The sequence below is a fragment of the Bidens hawaiensis genome, unplaced genomic scaffold (assembly GCF_021521415.1).
Source record: "Bidens hawaiensis isolate Kalapana, Puna unplaced genomic scaffold, B.hawaiensis_p1.1 tig00080162_1, whole genome shotgun sequence".
NCBI classification, from domain to species: domain Eukaryota; kingdom Viridiplantae; phylum Streptophyta; class Magnoliopsida; order Asterales; family Asteraceae; genus Bidens; species Bidens hawaiensis.
The window spans coordinates 6,655-24,787 of NW_027503656.1; the positions used below are offsets into that span (position 1 = coordinate 6,655).

General features: G+C 33.6%; 1 protein-coding gene across 1 annotated transcript; it reads right to left on the reverse strand.

The window, feature by feature from the left end:
* Window positions 1-601: 601 nt before the first annotated feature.
* Window positions 602-2,463, reverse strand: LOC143607189 (LOB domain-containing protein 1-like). Its single transcript, XM_077082723.1, has 2 exons — window positions 2,233-2,463; window positions 602-928 (listed from the first exon to the last, which is right to left on the reverse strand). Exons 1-2 carry the CDS (start codon window positions 2,461-2,463, stop codon window positions 602-604), a joined length of 558 nt encoding a protein of 185 aa, XP_076938838.1.
* Between the last annotated feature and the right edge of the window lie 15,670 nt (window positions 2,464-18,133).

An 18,133-nucleotide genomic window follows, 5' to 3' on the forward strand; every position in this document is an offset into this window, starting at 1 on the left:
AAAAATAATAATTAACTTTGAGTTTTATATAAGCTAATTATTAGTTATAATAAGAATTACTATAACAAATGAACCAATATCGATCGAATTCTTACCATGATTGGTCTAATAGCACATAGTTTAAATTAAAGAGACAAAATCCTCTGAAATATTTCTTCACTAAACAACAAAAGTTTTGTGAAATATGTGACTAAAATTACTAGTACGTCCATCCTTCACCTTCGTTACACATACTCTATTACCTAATATTTTAGTTTTATCAAGTCAATTGCAAGTTTGACAAAAGCCCCAACAAATTGAAGAATTTAATCCAATAAAAGTTAGGTCACCTATAAGTTTACTGCATTTATGTTACAATTTTAATTAAAAATCAAGTAATACAGTAATTATGTTGAGCAAATATTACTTTTAAATTGCAAAAGATGAATAAAATGCGACTAATATCATTTATGCATTATATTGTTTATTCCCATTTATGGGTTACAAACGTTACATTCTAGTTAAGCTTAATAAAGTAATAATTTAGACTAGATTTGGTCCTCTTGAATCTTGATCACAACACCCATTTCCTTATGGGGTTTGAACAATACCAACTTTTAATTCATGTCCAAAGGGGCTCGGGACTTCCAATACTCGCACAGCCATCTAACAAACATAAATTCTCAAAAAGATTTTGTTGTTGTAGTGACGGTGAGATTGGTAGATGTTGTTCCATTTGCATATGTATTAGAGTTAAAATATGGGATTGTCGGAATTGCAAGTTGACCTTTTCTGCCAGTGCCTTCGCTAGCTCAGCTTGGAGCACACTGATTTGTTTCTGAAGCATGCAAATTGTGCCAGTACAACCATAAATAGGATCTCGAAGCCTTGCAGTCGCTTCGTAAACCATACTGCTAACTGCATCTGCTCTACGAAACTCTGGAAGTTCCTGTACATCGATCACACGTAATAACATGTTAATTATTACTTAGAAAGTTTAATCCTAATGATTAGTTCATAGGCCACAAGAATTTGTGATATATGACAAAACGGTTTTGGGATGGCAATACTATTTTCATCTAATAAAATTGTATTATTTAATTTTCATAATACATCACGCATTAAGACTTTAATATTAAATCATATTAAGATGTTTTTGTTCTCTTTATTAGTTGATTGGTGTGACAGAAACAGTTGGTGTTCATGTGTCACATCCTCTCTCGTTTACTTCTATACACCTTTAAACATGAGGAACATTAATTCTCATTTTCCATACTAAAAAAAAACAAAAAAAAAAAGAAAAAGAAAAAAAAAAGAAAGAAGAAAGGGTTTTATATATTAAAAATACCATCGTTGCGATTCCCATTTTTCTTTACTATGTATGAATAAAGTAAAGTTTTAGATAAACAATGAGATTAGAAAGTAAAGTTTTAACTATATGTTAATCGAGTATTTAAGTACTTTTGAAACTTTAGTCAAAATCTTGGGATTCACCTTCAAAAAGCCAGATTCCAAATCAATCCAGCAATTTGCTCATTTACCATTGTCATCAATAAATTTATAGCTCTTACAAGAAAAAAATATATATACAGTAAAGTTTACCGCTACGTACAAAATCTATACTTGTAATGTGAATAATAACACTTCCAGCTTTTACTTTTGTTACCAAAAGCAATCATAGTTTGATATATAAAGAGTAACTTCATTTATTTATGCCGTTTAAAAATAATTTACAACAATCTAGTTGGGATAAAAAGTAAGTAAATAATAAATTAGGGGTAAACGTATTTACCTTTTCTTTAGACTAGCTAGCATGACTTCGACAACAAAAGTAAAAAAATTAGAAGTATAATAATCTCGTTACGATAAATTTTGGATTACCAAACTTCAATTTGCCTAAAAAACGTATTTCTCGTCTAATATAGGGTAAAGGCTTTACCAGGTGTTTTTAGATTTGCTTTTCTGGCTATTATATATATGTTGGTATAGTAAAATAAATATGATAAATTAAATTTGTATGTATTTAACGCATTTATATAGTTATATTACTTATTTGAACAATCATGAGTAAAACACCAAAACGAAATGTTAGTTTATATATAAACAGAACAAGATTGTTTATTTCAATTGAATTATTCAAATTCATTATGAGACTAGCTAATAATTAATTCTATAGTGTAAAAAAACTCAAACTTTAAAATAAACAATCCCAAATACACGCACCATATTGTTTTGTCATGTATTTTTGTTTACCTGCAACAATTTGATAATGTTGCTGGCTCCAAACACTCTATGTGCAATGGTGAACTTGTGTGGGTCAGTGGGTGGGAAGTAAGGGGCCAACATGCACTTGTCGGTGCACCGCCTTCGGAGGATCTTGCAGGCGGCACAAGGGCCGAGCACCACCGGAGTAGGAGGAGCAAGCACACTGGTGGGACTGAGCTGATCAGTAGTTGTGGTGGTGGTTTTCATGCAGCTTTCCATGTTATTCTAGAGAGAGAGAAAAAGGGTAATGGTGGCTTTAACTTTGCAAAAGAACGAAGTGGGAATATATAGAGGTGGGAAGTGGTGGTGATGACGTCGTTTGGCAGTCATTTGATGCTTTGGTGACGTCAGCAGGTGTGGAGGGTAGGGTTTTACCGTGTTTGCGGCTTTGGTCAAAGATAAAGTCAAGATCAAGGGACCTACATGCATGATGGATGGACTAAACGAACGGATGTCAAATTTAACATAGTTACAGTTTCACACCTTTTGCATTTAAACCGAAATAAAAGTTAATAAGACTTAGGGGTATGGTTTATTAAGCGTTATTGGTGATCTGAGATGGTACGAGTGGTGTTGCGAGAATGTCGTGCTACCATACGCTTAGACCACTAGTGATGAGTTTCCAATGACCCAGCTCACGTGGCTCAGTCAACTTTATTCTTTTTCATTTCTTCTTGTTATTAAATAATACGAATAAATGTAACGGTAGATATAAAGTATGAAGTATAGCATAGGTTAAATGATATGAACGAATGATGGAGAAAAAGTTAAGTTGATGACTAATCCGAAATAATGATGGATAGTATCCTTCATTCTGGATTACTTGACATCAGCGTCACCTCATGTCTTCTTCTATCATTCAACCCCACTACTACTCATGTTATACTTAATTCTCCATCATATATTCATATTATTTAAATACATAAAAGAAATTAATAAAAATCGATCGGTTAATGATGAGCATGAAGGTGGTGGATCACGTCATTAGTTACCTAATGGTGGAGGCGCGGTGTTCCAATAACCTCACGCGAGCCACGTCAGCATAATTAATAAGCTATAGTGACCCACACACTTAATAATGTTATTTGTAACAATGGTTCTTCTCTATTATGTGAAAACATTATTTCATATGAAATTGTCATTGTTGAATATTGACAGGAAACACTCCAACGTTCTCGAACTTCAAGCTCAAACTTTTTTCGAATGGCTAAACTTTTATTAAAATGAAATTTCGACTAGCAAGAAACTAGTCAAAATACTACAAAGAAAATATTTAATACTTAGAAAGCAAATGAAACAACCACGAACTGTGGACCTAAGAGCATACTACCCCATATAAAACCAAATGTAAAATCGACAAACTGTACGTAAAGATACTATATATAGAAATAAACAAAAGAAAAACCACAAACCAAATGCAATTATTAGCTAGTACTAACTTATCATTTGCATCGTCAAAATATTATATTACTTATCATTAGCTCTAGAACCCGTATAATATACGAGATGCTTAAAAGAAATACAATTAAGCTAGAAATTAAATGATTGTTTAAACAAAAGAAACATTTTATTGATCAACCACATAATATTCAAGATTTGCAATTGATATAATACGCTATATGAAAATATGATAAGGTACGCATAAGGTCCCCCAAAGAGTTAAAACAGTAAAAGATGGGGAGTGATTACTCACCTTTGCGATAGAGTGGGCTAGAATAACAAAGAACGAAAATAAGTGAGTTGATCCAACTCAAACAATAAATTCTGCATAAATTACAGATGATAATATTATTAAAATCGAGAGAAAACCAACTAGAATCACATTAAAATCCTTTATGGATTATGAGTTATGATAAAAACAAGGTTTAAACAAACTGGTGGGGGTCAGAATCCGAACAGTGAATCGGTGTTTGGGTTTTGGTCCGTCACATGTAAAAATTAAAAACAAAACTAAAATTCTTCTGGAGTGAAAGCTAATTTTGATAAGAAGATAGGTTAATTGAAAAAAATACGGATTTGACTTTTTATGAACCCTAAACGGGCCAAAGTAAAATTAACTGGCAAACCCCCGTGATCTGTAAAATTGATAGAGGGCTTGTGATAGTTAGGTTAAAGTAAACGTTTTTCATGTTTACATTTTACTCATAAAACGAATGGAAAGACGAGAAATCGAGAAACGGAGAGTCTTGGACTTAAACAAGTCATCTGGAAGAGTTCTAAAGAAATCAACACCCAAAATTCCAAAAATTGAAGGTGAGGGAATGTTTGCAGGAAAGGAATTAGGGTTTCAGGAGTTTAGTTTATAAAGGGTTGTCAAGAAATCGGGCTTAATTACGAAGATTTTCTTGTCGGTTCATTTTAGGAAAGAAAATAAACAAAATAAGAAAAAGATTTCTAGATTAAGGTTAATGATTCGTGTATAAGTAAATGAACCTAGACATAAATCATGACCAAATTACTTTTCTTGTGGCTTAATTTTCTTAAAACACTAAAAAATAGAACGATTTGGAGATCGAATTGAAAATAAACGATTTTTAGCCATTTTAAGCGATTTTAAGCGAATAAGGTTAATGATTCATGTATAAGTAAATGAACCTAGATATAAATCATGACCAAATTACTTTTCATGTGGCTTAATTTTTGTTAAAACACTCAATAGAACTTGGAGATTGAATAAAAAATAAACGATTTTTAGCCATTTTTACGGGATTTTAGGAGTTGTTTAACGAGTTTAAATAACATGAGGATATAAAATGAATTAAACCAAGTTAAATACTAATAAATGAATGCTTTTATAAATGACGAAAGACCCGAATTACATTCCTGGTTCGGGTAAACATAAACGAATACAAATACGAAAACTCCGAAATGTTACATATGTTTCGAAAAAAATTGATGAAAACTCCATGGATTTATAGAGGTAGAATGAATATGTGAGAATAAAATTGATATTCATTCATAATTTCTTCTTGTCTTTATCATCATATACCTATAAAATATCGTTCATTGAATTTTACCACACACATCTTCTACGCTCAAAAGTGTATATAAATTGATTTAACAAAAAAAAGTAGATCTGATTTAATTGAAAATACATATTAACATAAATATCCGCATATTTTTAATCCATATAATTTAAGTAATTAGTTTCTCTATTAAAGAATGGATTTATATGATTTGATTACACTTACATACATATGTTTTCATTTAAAATAGAAGAATAGTTTGAGCGAAAAATTTAGGCTAGGAATAAATCTCCAAGTGACATGTATCCCGAGTTATTTTATTTTATTAAAATAGGTAGATTGCATACTTTTAAAATATATTAAAAAGGATTGCCCAAATATATATGTTGGATATTTAAATTAAAGTCTACAAGATTGTTGTGTCACATATTAAAAACACACTTGAACTAAATCAAAATTAAAGTTTTGATGAAAAACACACATTGTTAGAGCAAATCCCAACCTCTAAGATTATAGGCTAAGATCGACTCTAATTATAAAACACATAATTAAATGTGTAAATTGATGAATATGAAAATTCTGAGCATTGTTACAAATATGTACTATATTTATAAAGATATTACAACATCTACTGATAGTGGTCCCCTAGCGGGTAAAGAGTTGTCCTTTTTTAGTTGTAACTATTATTCCTCAGACAATCTTCTCTCTTGTATTTAGTGGGTAGATGCTTCTTCTGTAACGATGCTCTAGCATGGGTGTATATGCTATTTTTTTGGGTGTTACCCCTACAAGCCCCCTAGTCAATCGATGCGAGGCTTTGGTCTTGGTTCGTCTGACTAATTGTTGAGAGGGCTATTATTACTAGTCCATATGGGCCCTTTAACATCTGTCTTTAATATTGATGGTTGTCCTTTTGATTTGACAAGACTTCTCGCCTACAGGTGGTTACGTCATCGCCTATTTTTATGGCGTATTATCTCTTATAGGGTTTAACCTTCCCATATTTTCTCTTTCTTCTCACTTAAACGTTCCTCCTACCCAGTTTTCTCTCTCACTATAGGTATATCCTTCTTCTCTCTTATTAATTTTCTTTGCGTTATGTCTTCTTCTTTTCTTCTAAGAACGATATGTTCAAGCGCTTCTCAATCATGGATGATGAGAGTATTAGGGTCGTGATGTAACACAAAGTGTACATCTTTTCGCATCGAATTATCCTCATATTTTGCTAAAACTCCATGCAAATGCATTGTATTTGGCACTTATTTGAGTTGGTTGTGAATTTGCATGTTTAGGCGCCCTCCTGACAAAGAAATGACGAAAAAATGGCATTTCAAGGACAAAATTCATGAATTTGCCAATCACGCACGACCGTGCACTATATGTGCACCACCGTGCCAAGCCAGCCAAGACCAGGCACGAGCTAGTGCCGAGCCAATGCTGCTTCCTAGCAAGACCGTGCATGCCGAGAAGACTGATCCAGCGCCACCAGTGCACGAGCTAGTGCCGAGATCTTATCCGGCACGACCGTGCCCATTGCCGGTCATGACCTTGCCATTTCCAGAAGACAAGCAGATCATGCATGATGGTGCATCAGCTAGTGCCGAGACTGCACGACCGTGCATTTTTATGGCACGATCGTGCCGAACATTCATTGCAACTACAAGGCTGGCCAGGTAAAAGCAAAACATTGACTTACTATATCGGGGCACGACCGTGCACTTTTGTCCACGACCGTGCACGTCATCTAGACATCTCATAAACATTCATTTCTTTTGCTTGATCGGTTCTACTGACTTGTGTACCTTTGATTGGTGCTTTGCCAATCCCAAGGGACTGTCCCCAAATTTAATACATGCCATGTGAAAACGTCTACGAATCTAAATAGTAATCCCCATAAACAATTCTTGGCTGCTTCTGGAAACTGTTCCCCCATGGTTATTCTTGGTTCTAGGGACTTTGGGTTAAACATCCCTTCTTCCATATTCTTTTCTTTGTTCACTATGATCCTCTTGTTTCCTTTCCTGACTTCTTTTACTTCTTCAACTCTTTCTAGGAATTCAGAGGCCAATGTTGGGTGTTGGAAACTTAAGTTCCCCATGAATGGTCAGCACCACTGCTCCTAGTGTGCTCATTCCATGCCTTCCCAAGATTATGTTGTATGTTGAACACACATTAACAACCAAGAAGGTCATTTGTAGGGTTCTGTATTGTTCGCCAGCACCAATGTGTACTTCTAGGGTTACCTGACCCATTGGTTGTATTATTTCTCCTGAGAAGCTTACTAAAGGAGATTCGACTTCCACTAACTTTTCTTTTTCCACTGGGTTTAACTAATTAAAACATTGAAAATAAGTAATGTCGAAAGAGCTTCCCATATCAAGGTATGCTCTTATAATTCGTTGCATGCCACGATAATAGATATGATCATTGGGCTCTCTTGCCTACCTTCTGGCGGTGCCCTTCCAAAGGTGATTGGTTCATCCAATTTTCCATATAATAGTTGTCTGATGTAACACAAAGTGTACATATTTTAGCATTAAATTATCCTCATATTTAATTAAAACTCCATGCAAATTCATTTTATGTGGTACTTATTTGAGTTATTTGTGAATTTTCAGGTTCGGGCGTCTGCCAGACGAAGAAATGACAAAGAGATGGCATTTTTAGGGCACAATCCAGATTATGCCCAGATATGCACGATCATGCCAAGGAGTGGCATGGTCGCCCCGAGCCAAACAGCCGATGCACAGGTTGGTGCCAAGCCAACTGACCTGGCATGATCGTGCCACATATGGGGCACGATCGTACGATGCCAGGGATCAAGCCATTGCACGCTGGCTATTTCCAAGTTAAGATCGCACACGATCGTGCGCCCATTTGGGCACGACCGTGCCAAACTCAAGCCAAGCCGATCTTGCACGTGCCAGTGCAGCAGCCAGTGTCAGCCATGCACGACTGTGCCATATCCTTGCTTGGTCGTGCCAAACCTCTTAGAGAAACTGCAAATCTGGTCGGCGGAAAGGAAAGCATTGACTTACTATATCGGTGCACGAACGTGCACTTCGTCCAGACAGCTATAAAAACATTCAATTATCTTCATTTCAAGTGTGGTGCCTTGGTTATTTTCTCTCAACTAGTGCAGAAGTTGAAGGGTGTTTCAAGAGGAGTTTGAAGGCTTCCATCATCCACAAGAATCATCATTCCAATCTTCAATCTTGTTTTAATATAGTTTGTAATTCCTTGCCCTTGTTCAATCTTGCTTTAACATGCTTGTTTTTAGTTGTATCAAGCCTTATGGGCTAAATACTCTTGTTATTTAGATCATGTTGAAGATTTTACTTATGTGATAAATATCTATGCGTGATTTTGGAAATTTTGGTGTTCTTCAAGTTTATAGTGAGTTCTTGAGTAGAAATTAGTGGTTGGAATGCTTGTTATTTTACATAGTTTTGTTAAGTTGATAGATGCTTAACCATATTATGTTGGAAAACCATGTGTTGAGTGTTTGTTTATAAACTGTGAATGAGCATGAATGCTTAGTTTATATCATTTTGTTAGGAATAACTAGTGGAAATTAACTTGGTTGTGAGATATTAACAACCATGGAAACCTATCACTTGATGTTGGAAAATTATATGGAGATAACATGATTCTTGATATAGTTGATGTTCACTAGAGGTTGAGGCCACAATCCTTAGTTTATATTTACTAGTTGAAAGATTCATGTGTTAATTTTGATCTCTTGAGTTTGTTTATTACTACATGATTTTAGGTGGTTATGATGTTATTTTCATGCTAGCTTTCCTTTGATTGTGAGATTGGGTAGTTTTGACAAACTTTCTAATCTATGTTTACAAACTTGAATGAATGCTCATCATGATGTTTTTATGCTTGTATCAGGACACATTGATTGGAATCTAATCTTTATATTTATCTTAATTCATGATGCTCGTCATTATCATTGTCATTTGTATAACTAGTTTAAGTGAATGCAAGAACTAGGCAGGTTTGTTGGATTGATTGTTTCTTGTATTTTTACATTATTTGTTTCATTGTATGCTAGGTTAAGTAGTAAAAATCCAAATTGAGATTTACTTGTTCGGTTAGTCATTTACAAACATTTAGTACTCAAAAATTACTGTATCCTTGGATTGATGCTCGCTTCTTGCCGACACTTTATTACACACTTGCCTTTCGTGTGTGGTCAAGTTGTAGGTGAAAACCTATTTTTAAAACCCGATTTTTGTGAAACTTTTATTATATATATATGTATGTATTCATACACACCATTGCTCCGCTTCATTCCATGGCCTGTCTCCCGCCTTCGTATAATTCCTACTTCCATCTCGGATATACTGTTTTCAAAAGGTTGCCTTGAATACCCCTTCACTAAATGTGACAACTTCCCTGACTTGACCATCTTTTCGATTTCTTTAAGTAATATCCAGTAGTCGTCCGTGTGATGCCCTTTCCTTATGGTATTCGCATAAGTGATTGGAATTGGTAAATTTGGTTGCTTTTGTCTGGGGGGGGGGGGTATTGAGAATTTTATGTCCATAGTGGTTAAGAATTCAGGGGGGAGGTTTGTATGACCAGTTTGGGCATTGGTGTCGGCACTGAGAATTGAAGAGGTGTCGAAGCACCTCTTTTTGTCCTTAAGTAGGGTTGTAGCTTTGATCGGTTCCAATGTCGGCTTCTTTCTGGTTGATGGTGTGTTGTGTTTTTCACTAGTTTTTGGGTCTTGTCTTTCTTGGTTCGCTTTCTGTTTGGCATGCACCTTTCCCAATAATGAATGCCTTTGTTTTGTCCATGACCCCTTCCAATGTGACCGGGAAATCCTCGTGAAGCTTTTCCACCAACTGATTATTTCTTACTTTGTGGCAAAACACATAGATTTTTACTTTGTCTTATGCATCGGCTGCCTCCATGCTTTCTTTGTTAAATCATTCAATGAAATCTTCTACACCTTCTCCATCTCGTCTCTTCAGACTATGTAACGACGTATGCGCCTTTACGCTTTTCCCTCTCTAACTAAAGGGTTTTTACAAAACCCTTTGTAGGTCTTCGAAGTTGTCTAGGTTGCCGGCTGCTAACTTGTTGAACCATTTTCGCGCTGCCCCTATCAGCGTTTTAGTGAACATATAACCATCATGGCACCAACCAGCCCTCCGCTTCTGCTGCCCTGATAAATGAGAACAAATGGTCATCTGGGTCTCCAATACCATCATATTTGTCGATGGTAGATGGCATCTTCATTTTAGTCGGGAGTTTGGCTTTATGATTCTCTTTGTGAACTTCGACTGTGTGTATGAGGATGATGGATTGTAAGGCATGGTTAGGTCCAGGGATTGCATCGTTGTCTCCAAGTTGACTATCAGTACAACTTCGGCGTTTTGAGACCTTGGGATGGTTGTCGAAGGTGGTGTAGTAGAACCAAATAAACTCTTATTATAAGTAAATGGAGGTATGGATGGCCTCCGGCCTTGCACTTGGGTTTGAGCCAAACGGGTGCATTGTTTGACTCCTGATGGCAATTGTCCACCGAAATGTGGTGGGTGAAGGGTTTGGAATGGAGGCTGTAGTACGGGCATGGGAGCTTGGATATTTGGGTGCGTGAAAGTCATATTTGGCTGTGGTATTGGCACTTATAAGTTTGTTTGCATTTGAATGGTGGTAAATGTTGTGCTAGTTATGATATTTGGAGAGGTAGGGTTCACTGACCTTATCGCTGTTTCATTTCCTGTTGACATTGCGTTCAACATGATTGTGTTCAACATGACTGTGGTGGCCACACCTTATGGCGCCAAAGTTATATTGAACAAGTTTGTCTGCGCCGACTGAATCGTTGTTTCCCTTTCTTGTTGTTTCTTGAGATTTAACAAAAAAACTCGGTTTTTCTACAAGAATCCAGCCCCCAATTCTTCCAGTATTATCTCATCAAACTCAATCTCCTCTTCATCAAACTCAATCTCTTCTTTGGTTTTTCTACAAGAGTCCATCGTGATTCTGTCGTCAGGTACATTGCTTGCGGACGCCATGATGCTATCACTTATACTCTCACCAAAACCACAAAAAATGTCGTAAAACTCAAGTTCTTTCACCGGATGGCGCCAGGTTAAAGAAAATTCCAACCTCTATAATTATAGGTTAAGATCGACTTAGTTAACAATATAAGTGGTATTTAAGAGGAATACAAGGTTAATTGCAAAACACATAGTTAAAGGTGTATATTGATGAATATGAATAATCTGAGCATTGTTACAAATATGTACTCTATTATAGAGATATTACAGCATCTACTCTACTGATCGTATTATTATTCCTAGTGATCCCCTAGGCGGGTACAAGAGTTGTCATTTTCCAGTTGTGATCGTTATTACTCGTACAATCTTCTCTCTTGTCTTTAGTGGGTAGATGTTTCTTCTTTAACGATACTCTAACATGGGTGTAGATGCTATTTGTGTAGTATTAACTCTGGAAGCCAAAGTTTGCAATTCAAAATAATATAAATAAATCACATAACTACAAATAAACTTACCGAAATCCATATCTAATTATAAACAAACACAAACAAACATAATCATATTTATGTAACCCTACAAACTTAAACCAAGATTTGTATAGATAGATACATTAACATAACACGAACCTAGTTATATGTGGATGACAAGATGAGGGGACAAGGAGGAAAATAATAATAATAAATAGTATAAGATAGTCTTGTTTAGGAGGGTCCACGCTTGAGATGTCAGCCCACGGAATGCAACTCCCTAGTTTCGTTGATTTTTTCTTAACAAACGTTTGTAACTTTTTAAACACATGAGTGATTCTTTCTATGATGAGATATCAACTACTAATATTGATTTTGATGTTCTAGGCCTTATACATTCAAAAATACCATTAATGAGAAAATCCATTAATATAGAAAAACCTTCTTGAGTCAGGTCTCGAACCTAAGACCTCAAGGATTCCAAACTTTAACCATCATCTCCATATTATCGTACCAGAAGGTCAATGGATTGTTTCGTTGGTCGGCATTTAATTATTTTATGCACATTTTTATAATTGATATAATAATAATAATAATAATAATAATGTAGGAGATATTGACGGGAATGGCAACCAAACGAGCATAAAGAAAGCCCATACGCCCAGTTTTTTTAAACAAAAAGTAATAACAATAAGTCTACACTCCCAACACCAATCAAACAACTGAAGTAGAAGAGTTTTTGTCTGGGCTAAGATGCGAAAAATGAAATCTAGCAGAAGCAAGGCGTTCGAAGAAGACTTAGACCACTAGACCAGGGTCAAGTCACGGGTGCTCATGAATCACAATTCAAACATTAGGCAAGCAACAAGTTCAGTGTTTTTATTTCCAATTTGTTATGTTAAGGTTTGGAATTATTGGAAGAATTATTGCTTGAATTTGGTTTCCTTCATGAATTAGGAATATGTGTGTTTAGATTATGTGAAACCGGTTTTTTATTTTGAACTTGAGCCTTGAGGTACTCATCTTTCCCCTCACATCTTGTCTTTTGCAGATACCCATCTTTCCCCTCACATGTTGTCTTTGTTTAAAAATTTTGATTTTTATGTGTAAGAACGGTAAGTTGAATAAGTAAATCTATGTTTTAGTTGAATGATTGAATATAGAGTTTTTACTTTTTGACCTGACCCAAACCGGGTTGTCGGCCCGAAACATAGAAGGAAAAAAAATTTGTGTCTCGTGACTTCCAGCCCATCCATATTAGATGTTCAAAATCCGCCACTGTCAGCAACGGTATCTGCATAGGTATTTTGCCAATGAATGTACTGGATGTTCGGGTTTTATTGATCGTTAAAAGAAATACTTAAAACTTAAAGGAATACCATGTGGAAATATTTAGCAACGAGTAAAACTGTCGGGATGCCGACAGTGTACAACCCCATGAGCACTGATCTCGAATCTAAGATTGTGCCACATGGGCATACCTTCCAGGTCCACCACGTGTCCATACCTAACAATCTACGTCCTACGTCACGTGTATTTCATTATGAGACCGTAGACTAGTAGAGTAACGCATTATCTTAATTTCCAACTATATTCTTTCTTTCATTTGTTAGGGTTCTCATTTTCTTGTATTCAAATTATTACCTGTATAACTAGGATTTAGGATTCGCGTTTCGTGACGGGACCGTTAAATCAAACAAAAACACATACGTAAAAAATTTAAACTATAAACTCGTTGCAGTCGACGCAAAATCATTCTGTATCAAGTTACGACATCGAAACTAAACAAAAGAAACAAAGCCGTCAATGCCAAAATACAACAAATTATATCATATGTAGAACCAAAAAAACCGACGCATTACAGCTGCGAACCAACATAAATTCGGTTAGTATCAGCGATACCAACACAAATTCGTAAACATAAATTAGTAAGCCAAAAAAAACTATTTTAAAGGCGGTGCATCAAACGTTGAAACACAGATATAAAACCATGTGACAATGGGATATTTTTAAATCATGAAAAAAATTTCGGTCATTGTAAATACAAACTATAAAAAATATGAATGCAAAGTTTAAAAAAATCGTTTAACCGACAAATAAAATATGTAAAGTTAACACTTGATCAAGTTTAGTGTTTAAAAATATAGTTTGCTATATATTTTATTTAGTTTAAACAAAAATTAAAATAAAGAGAATAAAACCATCATTTTTATTTGTGAAGTTATGGATAATGATATAGTGATTATAGTTAATAAAATATTAAAATAGTGAATAGTAAAATGAATAGTAACTTTGTGAAGAGAATTGAATCTCCTTTTTATTATATATATATATATATAGGAGATGGATCATGTGAGTAATATTATAGTGAGAAGTGCGAGAAGTTGATCTCAACCATTGATTAAACAAATATATGGTGCATAATGATAATGACAAACTTGTAATTAAGAGAAAAATAATATACCATATATTATGATAAAAGGGTAATTTGGTCTCCCTTTTAGTTGTTTCAAAACATTAATTTCCTAACTCCTAATTTGTTCTCCACATTAATTATCTTAGAAGGTTACAAATTTTTAGAAAAAATAAATTGGCTTTTAAATAAAACACGTCTTTTAGGAAAAATTTTAATGAATATCTTCATGATCAATTTTTTACATTCACAGTTTCATAATATTCATTTATTATTTTTTATATGCATATGAAAAACAATGTATATGCAAGTAAATGGTAATAATTCCATCTACACAAGTAACATAATAATCTACACATAACTCATGCTCACTTATACAAATGGTTCGTTAATTTATATTCATCTACACGTAACTTGTGTTCACCAATACATAACTTATTTTCACCTACATATATTTTTGATTTCTTTTATTTGCACCAACACGGAACTAATATTTACCTACACGTAACTCGTATTTGCTTACACATAAAAAGATTTATTAAAAAATAGTTAAAATTAAAAAACATTATTTTTTTTTATTCATTGAGAATATTTTACGAGTTTAATTTAATACTATTAATTGTACATACAACTTTTGTTTGTGTATGATAATATTGTATATGTGTAGTTACATACAAATGGGTAGGCTATATCATGAAGTAATTTGTATATGTAGGTTAACATTGTGATCTATGTAGGTTCATATATGTTGTACTTCAAATTATATATGTTTAAATTTTACTGTGTGTATGTTCATATATGTACTGTGTATGTGGTATTTTGAATTTTGTATATGTAAATATTTATCGTGTGTAGTTTTATATATGTATAGTGTAGGTGATATTTCGAATTGTGTACATGTAAATTTTATCTTGTGCTAGTATATTTGTATGCGGTATTTTGAATTGTGTATGTGTAAATTTTATTGTGTGTAGGATCAATTGCATACTGTGTAGGTGGTTTTACGAATTCAATATGAAATTGAAATCTTCCTAGATTTGGTTAACTTAGAAAAGTTATGACAAAGGAATTAGTCATAAATTAAAAATAAAAAAAACAAACAATTTAAAACAAAATTAGTTTATTAGTTATATTTTTTGAACTGGTCAAATTTTTTTTGTGATAGATAGAACTAGTTATATTATAAAACTATTTAGATTAAAAACAAAAATATGTGTAACTTATCTCACATATTTGTTACTTTCCATACATGGGAAAAAAAAACTTGTACTAAAATACCCCCATCTATTAAAATAAAATAAGAATAAAAGAAAAATTATGATTGGCTGTAATGACTTCTCTGTAACATTCGTTACTTTTCAAACCCGAAAATCCGACCTATTTAAATTTTCGGCTTTTGATTATATATATATGTATATATATATATATATATATATATATATTATTATAATACCATTTTCCGTTGCACGCATATTATGTGTCATTTGTCATCTTTATTTATGTGGATTTGTATTCACATTCGTTAACCAAACCTTTTCATTGTATTCGTGTTTAACGTCTTTCGTTAATATAATATCATGAGGTTAAGCTGTTGTTCGTATCGTTTTTCTTATTCATTTTGATCGATTTAACATTTTAAAGGTTTAAAGATTTATTAAGATCAATCAATTTCCAAACTACATGAGTTAATTCGAAAAGTATTCAAGTCTTATAATTACATACCAAAGTTTAGGGTTAAAAGGTAAATATAATTCATTTGTGTTTTTAATATAAATAGAAACACGAGGGGCCAGAAGTGTAAATGTGTTTTAATTATAATATAATATAATATCCCAACCCAGCCCCTACCCCCAGCCTCGTTTTCCCCGGCCATCAAGTCCGGCGAGCGCCGGCGACGGCTCCGGCCCCCATAATCACTCCGTTAAAACTCGCGTTTGACCCATTTTAATTGTGTAACGACCGTATACCATGATATTACTCGTTGAATCAATGCTTTAATTATAGTATAACATCCATTAAAACATCAAACGACCCGTAATTCTCGCCGGATAATTTGTTGCAGCCTAATCAATACAATTAACGCGTTTTTGACCCAATTCGTAGTATAAATAGGTCGTTACTGTAAGCCTAAGGACACTCCTATCATCAATTAACACAATATAACACAAAGAATCCGTGACCAAGTTTATCCTGATCGATATTCCGGCCAAGCCCGTTCAACGCTAATCTGTCATATTTCCAGGTAATACTTAGATGATTTTTAATCGTTTTTCACCACTAATAAAAACCCCTAACGTTAATTGATCGAACACATAACGGAATTAAATGTTTGAAATTCTAGGGTTAAGAGGTTGAAGATGAGTATGTTAAGATGCATTTAAATTATTTAGTTTCTGCTTAAACCCATACAAGCATTCTAGCTCAGTTGCTTGGGACATATGAAGATAAACCTTAAGACCCGGGTTCGCGAACCCGGGTAGCACATATTTTGTTTTATTTATTTTTTGGTTTTTTTTAGCCTTTCTTTATGTTTTAGAACCCAAAATAAATTATTTAAAAAAATCATAAAAAATCAAATAAATTATTTTTTTTTAAAAGAATTAATTTTAATCAATTCTCTTTCAAAAACCAATCTTTTCATATCCGTTAAGGTTCGTAAAACTCGTTAAATATAATATTTTAATTCCATTGCATTAACTTTTCTTTCATACGTTAACATAATCATATATGAAAATAAAGTTACATTCTAAACCCGGTTTTTCATTAATTCCTTAGTTAGGTAATAAATTATTAGTTTATTTTTCGGTACTCAAATTCTTTAGCTTTATGACTCGTTAAACCATTAAAGTAGTTTATAAATCCGTTAACCTAAAAAGTCGTTAGCTTGATATCCGTCAACTTTATTTCAATCATATAATCATTTTTTTGTGATAAAGCCCATGCCTCGAAATTATCGTAACTTTCGTACGAATGTTAAAGTTATAAAAATATTAAAGTCTTTTATTAATAATAATTAAAACCGTTAAAATAAGTGTATGATTCGATAGTTTTTATTTTGTTATCATAATTATTTTCAAGATAAATTCACCCTTTAAAATTCGTGCCTTATAATATACCATATTAGCGTTAGTTTCATAATATATATTAAAATACAAAAATGCCTTAAAATATTAAAATAATGCAATACTCCTAAAACCAAATCAGTAATTCTCTTTAATAATCCCGTTAGTTTGGCCTTTAAATATTTGTATTTATTTTATTATAGTTCAAGAAGTCCAATCGTTTCGAGTTCTTTAATGCACTTTCAGTTGCTTCGGCTTTTTTATCATGTTTTCGGCTTATATTGCAAGTTTAGCTTCGATGTCAAGGTGAGTTTCTCACAACCCCTTTTTAAACGCTTTCATATTTTGGGGTGGCATATATATTTATTAACAAACTTCAAGATTTACAATTTTTGCTTACAAACTACAATTCATATCATGGACTTGTGTGCTTACTTGCTTATTTGTTATATACGTAGATTTCAAGTGGTTGCCTCAATAAGTATGATCATACGCCCCCCTTTGCACTCAGGTCCATTTGTATCGAGTGGAAAAGGGACCTCATATCCGAGTACGTTGGTAGCCCCAACTGGAAAGGACCTTCGTTTGTTCTTTACACTCTGGTCCATTGCATCGAGTGTAAAGAACCCTTATGTGCTCATTTCACAAGTTTCATGAAATTGTAAGATTTTTACGTATTATATCAAACTGTGGGATTCTCACCAGCTATGTTCATAGCTGACTTTATTTTATACATATGTTACAGGTGTAAAGATACGAGGATGAAAGTTAGAAGACACATAAAATGCCTATAGGATATTCAAAGAACAACTTATCAATTGTTTATTTATTTGTTACAATTTGTATTATTTAATAAACTTGTGTTACATGAAGATTTAAATGAAATAATGTTATTATGGTCACCTAATAGTGTCATGTATGTTTGAGCAATCTGTACGTCACACTCAGATGTTTCCGC